Below are 15,087 nucleotides of genomic sequence, written 5' to 3' on the forward strand. Positions count from 1 at the left end.
CCATCTCGGGTGAGCGGCAATCGCGAGGACACGATGAGTAAAGCGAGGTTAAGTGCCAGAACGACGAGCGATAGAACGGCGAATACAAGAAGCCACCGATGAAGCCATATGACGGCCGGAACATGGAACTTCATGATGGATGACTTCCAATGTCGGATGAGACTGAATGAAGCATTACTGAACGAATATTAGACAAAATAAATCACACTTACTCTGCCCCTAAGAAAAGGGAAGCCGTTTTCGGGCTAACTCTGCCGCGCGTGAGGAGAGAGGCGGTGTCTCGAGCTGAACGCCCCTGGAAAAGATTGTCATCTTGGCATTGCACCTTGGCGGCAGATTTCACACATTTTCAAGCTGGATCTAGTACGCCTTACGTACATATTCGGAAATGTCTCGGATAAAATTGGCCGCTCTTCTTGGTACCATCCTCGAGGGATTATTGGTAGCCTTTTACACATACACATATATGCCCGCCCATCAGTGCCCCTGATGCAGATTATTATTATTGATTCGGATAGACAAAACATGATTCACGCGGCCGCTCGTCAACATAAAGCCTAAAAGGCAAACCCCAACTAACTCGACCAAGTGAAGTTGTACACGCTACCCGACTAAGCAATGCGAAGGTGTGGATTTGCATTGTTTGAATTTGAAGCGTCTGGAATGCTATGATATCATAGATATTGGCCTCTTATCTATCTCTTACTGCTATTCTCTCTTACTGTACTCTAATATGTATATGCATACCTGTTGTTTACTCCGTTTCCATATAGAGGTTGTGAATAGCCTTCACTCCATCTAAACAGCCAGTATATCACATGCCCGATGTATTTGAATAGCAGTATTAACAAATCTGCTAGATAACCAAGGCTGGTTCCCATCATGATGCGTACAAGCCTTTACTTTAGCTTCGCCAGAAGGAAGCTCGCCAGTTGCTTCCCCTCTAGAACTATTTCCCATTGTATGTTTATATGACAATTTAGCAGTCTTTCAGTCCCTTCTGCCGACACAGTTTCGTGTATATCCTCCAACAAATACGCAATCACTGGAGTCAAGCAATTCCTCTATTGTGCTATACTCTAGTTCCCCTATCAATTCGGCAATGTGCGTGAAATGCCGATTCAACCCTTAGCTTGAGGATGTGTTATTAGAGCATATTGCCAAGGTTGTTAAGGGTTAACTTGGTAGGTTTGAGTGATATATTCTCGGCGCAGTTGCGAAAGAATATGTCATCGAGGGAACTTCGTATCGAATATAGATGACTTGATGTTTGGTTATTTATTTTGCATGCTGTTTCAATCCCGACCACGTTCAACCCTACAAAAATATACTGGCTACCAAGCCAAGAGCCAATAAGCTGCTAAAGTTCTCTACTCTCGAACCTGCAGCTGTCGGGACGGCCGGTGAGCTTGTGGTGGTTGTCCCATTCCTACTCGCACCACCACGAGCACCAGTCGGAGCGGGTGGTGTAGGTGTCGAAGGGTCCACCAACAACGTGGTCGGCATGCTGATGATGGTTGTGGGCGGAGCAATGCCCTCTTCCTCACTCGTCGGTACTGAAGTCGGGATAATTGTTGGCGTTATGGATGTGAACTGTTGCCTTGTGGTTGTCGGCGTTGATACGTTCTGAATTGTGTTCTGCCAGGTAGCGAGAATGCACTGCTTCATCAAATCGTTATCGGTGTAACCGTTGCCTGATTTCGTTGGTGTCAAGCTGAGGACGTAACTGGTGTCAAAGCTGCCAGCTGCCCATCCGACGAGGCCAATGAAGACGTCGGAGTTCTGGTTGATAAATGTATTTTGTGCGCAGAAGCTTGTGAAGCACTACCTCGCCGGTCAGTATTTTAAGCACTTCACTTCGACAAAGTATGCAACTTACCGAAGCATCGCTCGAAGCGCCCGTCTCACTAACCAACCCCTTGCGACCCTTCGACCTCAAATACTCAGCCACCGTCCTGAAACTTTCCACATTGTCTGTCGTGCACGGCCTGTGCGTTCCACTGTTGTCCTCGTCCAAGTACTTATGGACGTCAATAATCAACCCATCCGTGGTGCCATCGGGGTTCGTGATTGCCGTCAAAGCCTCCGCGCTGCCGCTGCTAACGAGAAACTCGGCGGAGTTGAAGTTCGTGCCAGGGAGCAAGATCATCTGCGTCGTCGCGCCGGCCTGTCGGATCGCTGTTACGGCCTTCTGGCACGTCGCTGCCCATAGCTTGATATCAAGGTCGTGCGGCTCGTTCATAAGCTCGAAAACAACCTTGTCGTTGCCCTTGTATTTCTGCGCAAGCTGGGTCCACAGTGAGACGAACTGTTCGTCCGCTGGGCCGCCTTGGCCGATGATGCCGCCGTCCCATCGCGCGAAGTTGTGAATATCGAGCATACAATATGCGCCGGTCGCGAGGCACTTTTGCATCAGCTGGTCGTACCGGCCAAAGTTGTTGGAGTTGAGTTGTCCGCCGATTTGGTTATTGACGAGGAACTGCCAGCCGACGGCTTCTGGTTGTTAGCGCTGAGGGCCACTGTGGGGAATTTTGGCATATTTACGCAGGCGGAACATGTTGAGCTTGTCATTTTGGACGAAGTGGTTCATCTGGCCTTCGCCATCACCGCCTCCTAGGGAGCTGAGAGGCAGCTGGACTTTGCCCATAGGACAATTTCCCTGCCATCGGTTAGCCTATGATTTCCCGTGCATTGACTATGATCACCTACATCGATTTCACAGCCAAAGTCACCGCCGGAGATTGAGACCCCCTAATACCAAAGGGTTAGACGTCGTTCTAAGTTGCGTAGATCAACCAACTTGCCAAGAACTGCACCCTGGCGACCGCCGCCGCCGCAAACCCCAAAAGCGTGAATGTCTTCGAGACCATATTCGGAACTAAGCGAATGAAGAAGTGAAAGAAGAAGCGAATGTAGAAGTCTACTCTATAGATAAACAGAAAAATGAAGGGACTCAATCCGAAGAATAGAATGAAAGTTGCGGTCAAAGAAGCGAAAGAAGACGAAGCAAACACGAAAGGGATCTGGTTGCAGGAAGTCCCGAAAAAGAGAACCAAGGTCGTTTGCACCCGGGGCGGCGGAGAGCCGCATTACATATCGACTACCAGGAAGCCATCGAAAAATGCTACCAAAGGACACCAAGAATAGCAGCATCTGGCATTAGCGAACAGGAGGGCGGGCTGGGATTTAGATGTGGATTCCCGCGTGTCCACAAACGGGCTGTGAGGCCCAACCTGCCATCCGATGGTCGTTTCTGTGCGACAAGATTCATGCGGCGAGCGCCACGAAGCCCGGTCGGACGAGGCCTGCATCAGACGGTAGGGGTTTCATGTGCGGACACCAAGGCTAGGGATCCGCGTCTGTTACCACTCGGAATCCCAGACATTTCGCGATCGCCGGGGTCGCTACAGCCCACAATTTGTGCAAATCAAGCGATTGGGGGCGGGGAAGCCCCAAGTCCGGTTGTGAACCTCAAAGGGAGGTTTGCGGTCTAGGCATCGGAGGGTAAGGGGCCTCGGGCTCACCGGGAGGCGCAGAGTCGGCCTCCTATTGTGTCGATTGGCGATCATATGTGGCTTGACTAAGAATTCTGCGAATGATCGTGGCAGACGGCGCCAGCCTCAATGCGCCACTTTGGTCTCGTAACATGAATTGTTGTTTGTGATAAAAGTTTTGATTATGTCTCATGGTGACCCAACGAGGCAAACAACTGCGTTCGTGAGGATGAATTGGCTGATGGGGGGAAAAACCGAATGTCACTCGGGCCGATGATTTGGCAGACCTCGTTGGGGCTGTTTGTCCGGTGCTCCAAGGCAACGTCACACAGCAGCATTGAGGCCATCCCCAGCACATCACTACCTTGTCATGGATTGCTCTGGTTGTCAGTTTCAATTTGGTAGAGGCCCAAACAAGACCGGTGCAAGCGCGGATCACTAGATCGCGCGGGTTTGTGGACACCAAGGGGCAGCCCGGGAGCCTTCGAAGCCTCTACAAAAAGAATTTGGCGCACCAACGCTAATATGTAGTCAAAGAGTCACGTTGTTACCGAAAGTCTGCGGGTGCCTGCTGAAATGTATTTGCAGTGAAAGACTCAACCATCCTGATTGTCAACCATTTTCCAAGAGCCGGTTGCTCCGTTACAAGAGTCCAATTCTGGCTCCGAGGCAATCGGTAGACTTGCCGACGCGCGTCCAATCGACCCCTTAATTGTAAACTGGGCAACCCACACAATCCCCATTACGGGGGATATGAGATTCGATATGCATCTGCGAACGAATGTCGGATATCCATTCGAAGACAATGCCGGTTTTGCTGGTTGACTCCGAGACGCGTTCCATGGCACTGATGAGGGGCAAGCAAGGTCTGGCGCTGTGTTGGCTGATTATGTAAGTTCAGTCGCCTTTTCTTGGGCGGGAAAGCCAAACAGGGATGTCTCGAGTTTTGAGGCCGCGCGATAGTGGGAGCCGTGAAGTTCCCATTTGCAGCCCAGGAATCTGTGGAGGCTTTTAGAAGTACCCAGCCCTCACCAAGGACTTGGCTTTGCAATCACTCATTATATTAGGCTACCGATAGCGGACTTCATCCTTCTCTTCGCAATGGTTATCTGCGATGGTATCATAGTGGGGCGCGCGGGGAAAGAAACAATAAATATCAGATGAAGCCCCAGGTGTCAAATACCAAGTGCCAAAGACGTCAATTATTTTGTCTCACCATCAACAGAGAACTCCCTGTATAGAGTCTTATCTTGAACATCATTTTCCATAATGGCCTCATCCACGAAGCAAAGTCCCAACCCACCCCTCCTCGACCACATCGTCATCCTCCTCCCCCACCAAGTTCTTGCATCACTGCCTTCTTGGCTCTCATCTGAATTCACAATCCTGACTGGTGGCCGCCATGCCGATGGCCGTACCGAGAACAAGCTCGTCATTTTTGCCGATGGAACCTACCTCGAACTTATCTCCTTTGTCGAGGGCCTCAGCCTTGAAGAGCGCCTAAAGCACAAGTGGGGCCCGAAGCCGGATGGCACAATCATCGACTGGGCATACTCGCTCAAGGACGAGTCTGGCTTCGCCGCTATCCAGCAGCGCGTGAACAACGCCCAATCCTCGGCCGCTTACGCAGACCCTATTCCCGGAGGACGGATCAGGCCGGATGGTGAGGAGCTGAAGTGGGCCGTCGCGTTACCGACCGGCGCCGGAGCCGAAGGAGACTTGAGGGGCGAATTGCCGTTTTGGTGCTTTGACCGGACACCACGAGAATTGCGTGTACCGAACCACGTGGCCGAAAACATCAAGCATCCCAGCGGCTCACTTGGTGTTCATTCCTTGTTGGTGCATATCAGCCAGGAGGAAATCAAAAAGGCGTATGCGGGTATCAATGATCGGCCAGCTGAGGGTAATGATGGCGGACGATGGACGTTTGACGTCCCAGTTCGTCAGTTTGATGACCCCAGATACCTTCATATCGAGACTGTCTCTGGCGGGCAGGCGCCTAGTCAACTTATTCGCCTAGCACTGTACACCGCGGCGGGTACGTCGAAGAGATCTATCAGTGGCGATCTCGGCGGTGGCGTCGCTGTTGAGATTGATCTGATTCCCGTATCAGGCAAATCTGCTTAAATACTACAACCCCAGACAGCTTAATTTTAATCTGAAATCTTTAGACACCAGCCATAAATTTAAGGGGAAGCTATTGTGCTCCCAGGAGCACGCAGAATCAGCCTGGCAGCTTGGCTATAAAATCTTTGATTTACTTTGCGCTGCATAGGGTGTATAAGAATGTAGAGCTCATATTGAAACGCATACCAGCAATCCCATCCTAACTATGCACATCCATGTTCCCATGCAAGCGTCTAGTATGAGGAATGGCAAGACTATATCAAAATCTGGGGCGCTGCTTTTAGCCATGATGATACCACGCTTTTCAATAATTTAATATTAGAAGTGTCAGCCAGTTCGACGTTAAGAAGGAGGTGATTGTATTACACAGAATTTCATGTGTCCTATTTACGTTGAGAGACTTGCATCGATACCTTTTTCTATTATAAATGGACCTACCGGGTCGAGTTTTCATGGTCAAACAAAGTAAGGATGCTCGACGAGACTTGGCTGACCAGAAAAGTGGACTATACCGAGGATGCAGTCATCGATCTTCCTCGTATGCAGTGCAGCGGAGTGACACATGGACCACAATAGCTTGTGGAGTATCATCGGGTAGTCCACACTAGGTGAAGATATGGGACCAACACTAGTTAAGCCATGGCATCACCCATACATCATCAAGTTGAAGCTTGTAAGTCCTTGACTTGCATTTTGGATTAATCTCTTTGAAGAATCGCATGCCGTGTGGAAATGCAACTGTTAGGTGTCTTGAGGTTCCATTAAGAACCATCTGAACATGAATGATTCACTAAAATTCAGCACCAGTTCGTCCAATCCGCGCTACTTTTCTTGTTGGACAACCGTGAAAGTCTTTCCAGGAAGGCCGATTCCGTATGCTCTTGCATCGTTCTCACTGGAAATGTGAAGAATCAACTGAGAATACACGTCTAATTCATCGTCAAAGAGTCCTTTTGTATAGGTAGATAATGTACAGCCTATGTCGGCACAGTCGACGCTTTTTACATTCGATGTCATATTACATGGCCTGACTCTTCGAAATATTAGAAACTCGTACCAGTCCCCGCAGTAGCCTCTGCCACTTCTTGAATCTTGGCACCCCGTCGTGAAGGTGAACTTCCTGCCCAGCTGCAGTCAGATTTAGCTTCCGCAGAAAACACTGTGCACCAGTTAGATAAACGATGGCTTCCAATACCTCGTTGACCTCAGCTAGTTTGCTCAATCCACACCTGCCAAGTCCTTGTGACCTCGGAGATCTTGGGGACGTTGCAGCACAAGCGGTCATTCTGATTTTGGTTCTAAAGCACGCCTACATACAGAGGGTCAAACAGGGACATCGTCGACTGGCTTACGCTGCTGCTTAATTCGTCGTACGTAGGATATAGCCAAGGGCGTGGATGAAGACTATGGTGCCTATTTTGGCTATAGCTATCTAGCATGCGTCTGAGAGCTGTAGGAGCTTGCCATTCCTCCTTAAGATTCCATAGAACTGTTTTGCAGGCGTCGGAGGTCTGTAATATAAATAGGGTGGTGTACACACTAGCTTTGTAGTAGCAGTGGAGTCTCTTGGGATAAATATCAGAGTCACCGTGTCCTTGGATTAAGCAACATGACCGGGCAGCTGGAGAATTACGTGAACTTTTGCCATATCCAAGATATCATTTATAATAATTTTTGCTTTTTGTCTATTATTTATCCAGCTAGTCATAACATCGTATCAGAAGCATCATCATGCTCTGTATTCTTGTACTGCCGCTCCTCCCAAACATGTCCTAAAAAGAGTCGTTTACCGACAGCAGTAACCACCGTCAATGACAATATCGGCACCAGTGGTGTAGGTGCTTGCGTCGGAGACGAGATAGACGTAGGCACCCTTGAGCTCCTTGGCGTCACCGTTGCGGCCCATGGGAATCATGCTCTTCCACAGATCCTGGGTCTCCTGGGCAACGAAGTCGGACAGACCGGTGTCGATGTAACCAGGGGAAATGGAGTTGACACGGGCAAAGTCGCGCCACTCGTTGGCGAGAGAGCGGGCCATGTGAATGCAGCCAGCCTTGGCGACGTTGTATGAGGTCTGCTCCTGAGGGTAGTTGGCGATGTGGCCGGACATTGAGGCAGTGATGACGAAAGACCCAGTACCGCGCTCGCGGAAGTGGGCGCCAACGGCCTTAGCGCAGTACGCCGTGCCGTTGAGGTCGATCTGGATGACGTGGTCCCAGGCCTCCTTGGAGCCGTCAATGACGCCGCTGTCGGCGGTGGCACCGGCGCTAGAACACATACCATTAGCATTCTGCACCATGAGGGTCGGGGTAGTTGGAGAAAACTTACTTGGCGATAAAGGCATCAATCTTGCCAAAGTCGGAAATGATTTGCTTGACAGTCTTGTCGACATCGTCGTAGTCGCTCACGTTGAGCTTGTAGATCTTGACCTTGACGCCGTACTCCTTCTCGAGCTCGGCAGCGTTCTTCTCCGCGCCCTCCTTGCGGGAGGAGTAGGTGATGGCCAGGTCGGCGCCCATCTCGGCGCAGCCGCGGGCAGCCTCAATGCCCATGCCGCGAGGGCCGGAGGCGCCAGTGACGACGACAACCTTGCCCTTCAGGCTGAAGAGGTCAAGAAGACGGGAAGCGGTAGGGATTCCTTGAGGCATGGCGGCGGTGTTTTGGTGGCTTGGGAATACGAAGACAAAGGCTGTAAAGGTTGGAAAATAGGTTTTTGGGTATCAAACTTTTTGGAATGAAGAGTAGAAGAAGAGGAAAAGAAAAGGATCTGCGGGAGAGAAACGCGGCTTTGAATAGCTGGCGGACCAAGGTATCGGAACAATGGCCGGGGCCATATCGAGGTGGTATGATGGAGGGGTAGCTCTGGAATTTGGCCGGTCGTGACGGCATCCCAGAACCCCGCTGATGTCATTCATACAGGCACGCAGACTTGACACCGAGCTAAACACGAACCATCACTCAGCAAAGGCTGCTGGGGCGGACTTGACAGGGGATGGTGACAACCATGGATCCATGCGCACAGGTCCCCGCCAGTATGGTGGGCCCATAATACTGGACCCGGATGGGCCGTAGGTAGATGGCATGTACCTGAGTAATGTGTACGTGCAGAATATGCTGTAACACGCAGCATGCAGCTTGTACAGCTCATCAATCTGACCTTGGTCTTGCTTGGCGACACCCTCTCTTGCCGCATTTCAAACACATTATCAAAGCCTTGATAAGCACAAGCCAAAAGCAATTGAAGTGCCTGTATATACTCCCAGCAGAGGCGTGCGGTGCTACTTGGTATTGCTCTTAGCTTACCACAAACCTGGCACAAAGCTCTAGGCGCAATGCCCAATCAGTCAATGGAAACTCCAAGGTCTTACGGCCAAGACCCAACATAACCCCACCGCCAACCACCCTGGCCCTGCACCGCGCGCATTAGTCGAGGCCTGATGCCGTCAATGCTTCACCCGCTCGAACTCCCGCGAAAATGAGACGTCCTGTGGGGCAAGTGCCGTAGATAGAGGAGAGGGGGTGACGATGTCGAGGACGTATTATTTCCAAGTACTCTGCTTGTACACGCAAGCTTTAATGCTTCGGCTAACGCGGAGGACGTCGGACGCCGGCGCGCGGAGGCATGTCGGTGAGGATATGCATGGGATGAGGCAGTAAGCGAGAAGCGTGGGGCTCCGGTGGTCTTGAAGACTCGATAATATGTTGGTCGAGACTTCATTCGAGTAACACGAGGCAAATGGTGGTCTACGCACCATTGTGGGGTTCGAAACTGCACGGGTGAGGAGGAGAAAGAGATGTTGGAGTTTGGAGAAAATGGTTCGGACGATCAGCGGAACCTCACGCGCGGGGTGGGCGAGAGGGATTTCTCGAGGAATCGCCTAGAAGACCATCATGTGACTTCGATAGCTGAGGGTTCTCCGCGTCGGCCAGAATCCGAGTGGGTCATGGTCGTGTTGTTGAAGCGATCACGTTCGGAGATTTCGGACTGGCAAGCTGTTCCATCGAATACCTACGAATCAATCTAGACTCTCTGCGATAAATCGGGTTTGAGAACAACCGCCTAGCCCAACTCTTCACGGCTTTGAGTTGACTGGGTTTTCATCATTATCTTTTAATACATCAATCGCACACTCTGTTCAATGTTGTCGAGCCTCAAGTAATGATGGGCAGCAGCAGCAAAATAGCCACATCGACCCCGAGTCTTGGCCATGTGCCAATATGGTGTTGTTGCAGTAGCCTAGGTTTGATACTAAGAACAGTATGCTACAACCAGACAAGATTCCTATCTACTGTTCAAGTTTAGTAGCTGTTATTATTCGAGGTGGTAATAATAGAGAGAAAGAGGTGAAAGAGCTACGGCTCGCGCGTTTTTCAGCAAAAGGAATTCCAATTATCAGACCGATTAGAGTAAAACATCGCACTATCGGAACTGACTGAACTCTTCCACTGTTGACTTCGACTCAAAATCTCTTCACACTGCAATCTCTTCGTCCTTCCTGGCACTATGTTCGACGCCCACCGTCAACTTCGAAACCATCCCTCGAACACTCCTATCTTCTACTAGTCTTTTTGGCAATGATTCCAGACCCACGCCGTCGTTATTGTTTCCTGTGACCCCCAGCGGAAGGCTCTGGTCATGAGATGGCGCATTGAGTCGATCACTAACGCCATCGCTATCAATAAGCGTGTATTGGGCTCATCTGAACACAAACTCAGGGGCGAAAATCTCTACAACACGAAGCTTGCGTTCCTTAACGAAAATCGCCCCGATGAAAGATTTATATACTTCTACTTTGTTATGTCCTGCACCACTATTAGAACTGTTAACAGACGGGGCTGGCAAGACGTTTAGGGCCTGGTACTATACTCACTGGCTATCTGCTAAGCTAGAGTGGTACTTTTGGCGGCTTGTCCTCTCGTCAGTAATATTATCTTACTATAGCGGACTGGAAATTGATCTCAACGCGCCCTGGCTTTCTGAGAGCACAATTCCTCACGATATTGGTCCGCCGCTAGAAACGCAAGAGGCCATAGATGCCAATCACCCGAGCGGCGGATCTGGTGGCCTACAGACTGAGGAGGCCATTTGACAGGGCGTTTAGTGGTCGGGAGGACAAAAAAGGCACAACTCGTTGTATAATCATAGGACCAGCATTTCGCAAGGGCTGTCGCGAGGGTGAGGTCGCTGGACTCAGAAGATCACTGCAACATGGGTAATATGCATTCCGTCAAAAACAGTGTAGTTCCCTCGCGTAAGATCCAGTTATACAAGTCGTCACTTGATGACCTTCGGAGGCCCATCGATCCATGTTGAGCTTTCCTCGCCCGGCTCCGGATACACGGGGCCAGGAACGATCTCGGGGGGTGCCACCGGGCGTGTAGTTCCAAGGGGATTCGCGCCACCAGCAGTTTCTTTCTCGCTGAGGCTCCTGAACACGTTGCTATCCCTCAGTCTGCGGGGCTCTCCTCTGGGAGCGGGTGAATGCAGTTCAGGATACCATAGACACCCATGCGATTGGGATAACCCCTGTGCACCCTCGAGGTTGTCCTTGACATGCGCTGCGTCTGCGAGAAAGCCCCGCAACATGGCTCTTGCAGACGCGTCGTCGAGCGTCGTGAGAAGTTCCATGTCTGAGGGAAAGGCGCCGTGCGGCCACCAACCCACGCGCCATCTGGTGCGCAGGCACTGCAAGGTGCTTTCGACCTGCGACTCGATCGGCGCATGGTCTGCCGCGGGCATTGTTGTCTGGAGAAACTCTTTGATTCCGCAAACCATGTCGATATACTCGGGGCTTGTCAACTGCTCAAAGGTTGGGGTGCCGTCAGCGGGAGAGGTCGTGCGGTCGGCCAAGGTGATGCGCTGCCGGGCCCGGAGGAGAGCGTAGCGCATCGCAGGAACTCCTATGCTGGAGTCCGCTGGAAGTCCGAATCGTAGGTAATCGCGTCGGCGTTGGCGGGTTCTGTTGGTTGTGCGCCACTCGTGGGAGACGAGGAGGACCCAGCTTCCGGGCTCCAAGGGACCGAACAGGGGCCAACACTCTACGCTGGACGTTGGGGCACCGTCCTCTGGGGTCGGCTGGGGACTGGGCATGTCGACGTGTTCCGGAATGGCCAGCGCCTCGGCGGGAAGCGGACCGATGGAACCGGTCTCCCATGCTGGGCTGGACGAGACCGCCATGGAGGGCGTCGAAGCGAAGCTGACGAGGTACCTGTCTTCGAGAACCGACTTGCAGTACTGGAGGAATCCCAGGACGAATCGCCCTGGGCTGAGCAGTGCGTCGCCGAGGAAGTAGTGGCAAGGTCGGTACGCGGCGTCGCTTGCGGCCAGTTCGTCGACCTTTTCCTCTTCCTCTTCCTCTGACGCCATCTTCCAGCCAGGCCACACCGTCGTCTCGGGATCCACCTTCTCGACGTCTTCCGCGGGGATAAATTGCTGACGGACGAACATGTGTTGCACGGGGAAAGCACTGCGTAGGGCTGGCGCGTCCAATCGGGCGCCGGTATCGGGATCACGAAGCCAGACCGTACGTCGGAGAGGCGCGGAAAATGCCGCCGTGACGAAGAGGTTCTTCGACGTGAGAAGCGTGGCCGCAAAGGGCGAGGCGCAGATTTGCGTAAAGAGATGGGCGGACTTGTGGTCGCCAGCGCGAGATGATTCCTCAAGAAAGGACACATGCCGGATTCTCTCGTGCTTGGCCAGCACCGCAAGCAACGGCGCTGGGTCATCGTCCATCTCATCAATGCATACGCTAAGCGCCTGCGCGCTACGCAGCTCCTTGGAATCCAGGGCCTCCGCGATATGTTCGAACGAGATGTGGCGGTAGGCCGGCCAGTTTAGGTGTAACTCTCCGGCGTAGGCGAGCCGCAGGAGCTGCAATGAAGCGTCCGAGGCATGTAGGTGTTCAGCGCGTCCAAGAAGGTGCTCCCGGAGACGACTCTGGAAGTTTGGCGAGGAAATGGTGGCGTGATGGGCTTGGAGGTCCAGGTCTCCAGAGTCGGCTAGGGAAATAAGGCGAAGAATTGCTTCATCCGGCGCAGATGTCTCGCTCTTGTCGTGCTCAGGCGAGGCCGGGACTCGAGGCGTGGTGCTTCCTTCAGCAACAAGCGGCCAAATATCTAATCAACAAACAACATCAGCACCCGATGACTCTCGTCGTTTCTCACGCGGCAAGGACTCACACTCCAAGGCGCGGGGATCAAGGCCTCCACGCGCCTTTGGCATGTCCATACCATTCATGCGGTGTTGGAACCCAAACTTGATCATGTATGCCGCTGCCGAAAGGGGCGACCGCGATCCGGACGTGTCGAGGTGAAGGTTTGGCGGAGGCCCATAGTAGTCACTCTCCACGGGGTCCCATCCAAAGGTGCCGCCAAAGTCGGCTTCACGAGCAGCAATGTAACTGATTTTCGACCCAACGATGCCGTACCTGACAGCACCCAAGTCCGAGATGTCAATGACGACTGCGCCGTACTCGAGCGCATCCTCGCGGTACACGGTGCCGAGGGGCTGCTCCCTGACATCCTCGAACCTGGCCCCCGTCTCGTCGTCGTCAAGACGAGTCAACGCCAGGCACACGCATGTCGAGATGAAGGGGTAATGGGCCACGGCGAGCGCTCGGTCGGCCGGAGGAGGCGGCGATGCTGGACGACGCGCTGGTACCTGTTCGGCCTCGGGCACGTTTCCGTGGAAAATGATAGCATCGCATAAGTTCGGCTGTGGTCTATCAGGGACTTGGACGCGAGGGCCCGGCTCCGCGTGGCCGCTTGGTCGGCGGCGGTGCTCTGCTCTGGTCAGAGCCAGTTCCGCCTCCACAATGGCCCGGTTGCCGGGACTGGTCAGCGCGTCGACAACGCGGGCGCAGTCCTGTATCACTTGTCGGACCCGCTGCCAATTGCTCTCCCCGGTGCGGCCGGGTCCGTGAGCCCGCCCTTGGCGGTAGGTGATGGCGATGGGGCGGTAGGAGGATGGCTCGCCGCCACCGGGCTGCGACTGGCTGACATCGGCGATGACAAAGAAGAGGAACGAACGGGGGGCAACGGTGGCTATGAGCAATTGCTGCTCGCGACTTGACATGATGTTGGGCAGCTCGCTGGCTTGCCGCACGCGTTCACGGAGCGCAGCGTGTGTTGGCCTACCAAGTCAAGTAGTAATATCCGCCAATGCTCGCAGACACACAACTTAGAGAGGGCTGGGACTCCGATTGCAGGTCGTTAATACGGCACGAAGTCTGCGGGGTTTCCAGACGGATTTATTGATGTAACCCCAACCCTAGCTCCCCTGGCATCCATCCATCTGAACACATGATCGAGCGAGTCACCAGGAAATGAAGCATGGTAGCCTAAGCTGATATCATCATTGGCAAACCTACCAACCCTGTGCCGCCCTGCAGGCTGCCAAAGCCACCCGCGCCTGTTTGTGGGTCATCCTGCACAGAATGCGAGCTAATTAAATAAATGATCCTCCAGAGTGCCAAGCGGCTTAAAGTGTATATCAAATCGGGCAACTCCAACGTCTTCGCCCCTTGCCTGCCAAGAGACCCAGACCACTATTGGGTTCAGCCGGCTGGGCAGGCCTTCACACACAGAGGTGATTGACCAACAAGTATCCTCTGGCCTCTCAAATGTTGGCGACAATCTTGACAATGATGCCCGAGGGCTTGTACCCCGCAGCAATGTACGCGGGCGTCGTGTAGGCGGCCGCCGTGGTATTGACCTGGACCCCGTAGGAACCGCCGTCCTGTCCGCACTCCCACAGCCCCTGGCGCTTGATGAAGCCGACACCGCCATCAATCGTGTTGGCAATCTCCTCGAAGAGAACCGACGAGTCATAGCTCATGTCGATTTTCTTGGCCACGGCTTGGGCTGTGCCGCGCGTGTACAGCGACCACTCGCCACAGTCAGGCGCATCGGCTGCCGTCATGAGAAGTTCTGTTGTAAACGGGTCAGGCTTGGTGAGTGCTCGGGCCTGGACGATGTCTGCGTGAGGTGTAACGGGGTGGACTTACGGCGGCCGGCGCGGGTCTCCCGACCATATGCGCGAAGAGCAGCGGCGATGAACGTGACGTCGGCCTCGTCGACGTCCTGGGGGATCTGCATCATGCTTAGATGAACAATCTGTAATTACGGCCTCAAAAGCGTATTTGTCAACGGGGAAACGTGACATACATCGAACTCCTGGTTGTAGCAGTGCAGGGCGGTGGTCTCATCGTAGCAGGCCATGCGGTTAACAGACGGCGAAACCGAAACAGACCCTTCTTCACCTTGGGCTCTGACGCCGAGCGCAGTGGCCAAGAGGAGCGCAGCAGCCGTGGTAAGCGTATGGGGCAGCATTGTTGCGTGTTTCTCCAGATGAAATGCAATAATTGAAAGCTGCGAATCTGCAAAAAAGAAGGGATGTGCGCAAACGGTGGCGACTGCTGATGCTTGCACGTAATACTGCTCTTACACTCCACTCAGGACTAAGAGG

At 53.0% G+C, this 15,087-nt stretch overlaps 4 protein-coding genes across 4 annotated transcripts; 1 reads left to right on the forward strand and 3 right to left on the reverse strand.

Annotated features, from left to right (window-relative positions):
- Positions 1-1,317: 1,317 nt before the first annotated feature.
- EsH8_IV_001113 (glycoside hydrolase family 5 protein) lies at positions 1,318-3,569 on the reverse strand (the record flags this gene model as incomplete). Its single annotated transcript, XM_083266003.1, has 5 exons — positions 1,318-1,824; positions 1,880-2,493; positions 2,545-2,659; positions 2,710-2,751; positions 3,525-3,569. The coding sequence occupies 5 exons, from the start codon at positions 3,567-3,569 to the stop codon at positions 1,318-1,320; spliced, it is 1,323 nt and encodes a 440-aa protein (XP_083124898.1).
- A 1,194-nt stretch (positions 3,570-4,763) lies between these two features.
- EsH8_IV_001114 (VOC family protein) lies at positions 4,764-5,621 on the forward strand (the record flags this gene model as incomplete). The annotated part of the gene is made up of 1 exon (XM_083266004.1): positions 4,764-5,621. One exon carries the CDS (start codon positions 4,764-4,766, stop codon positions 5,619-5,621), a length of 858 nt encoding a protein of 285 aa, XP_083124899.1.
- Positions 5,622-7,407: 1,786 nt separating this feature from the next.
- EsH8_IV_001115 (SDR family oxidoreductase) lies at positions 7,408-8,269 on the reverse strand (the record flags this gene model as incomplete). The annotated part of the gene is made up of 2 exons (XM_083266005.1): positions 7,408-7,888; positions 7,950-8,269. The coding sequence occupies 2 exons, from the start codon at positions 8,267-8,269 to the stop codon at positions 7,408-7,410; spliced, it is 801 nt and encodes a 266-aa protein (XP_083124900.1).
- Positions 8,270-10,896: 2,627 nt separating this feature from the next.
- Positions 10,897-14,951, reverse strand: EsH8_IV_001116 (uncharacterized protein; the record flags this gene model as incomplete). Its single annotated transcript, XM_083266006.1, has 5 exons — positions 10,897-12,737; positions 12,801-13,753; positions 14,285-14,549; positions 14,627-14,711; positions 14,787-14,951. The coding sequence occupies 5 exons, from the start codon at positions 14,949-14,951 to the stop codon at positions 10,897-10,899; spliced, it is 3,309 nt and encodes a 1,102-aa protein (XP_083124901.1).
- Between the last annotated feature and the right edge of the window lie 136 nt (positions 14,952-15,087).

The sequence above is a fragment of the Colletotrichum jinshuiense genome, chromosome 4 (assembly GCF_051148585.1).
Source record: "Colletotrichum jinshuiense chromosome 4, complete sequence".
NCBI classification, from domain to species: domain Eukaryota; kingdom Fungi; phylum Ascomycota; class Sordariomycetes; order Glomerellales; family Glomerellaceae; genus Colletotrichum; species Colletotrichum jinshuiense.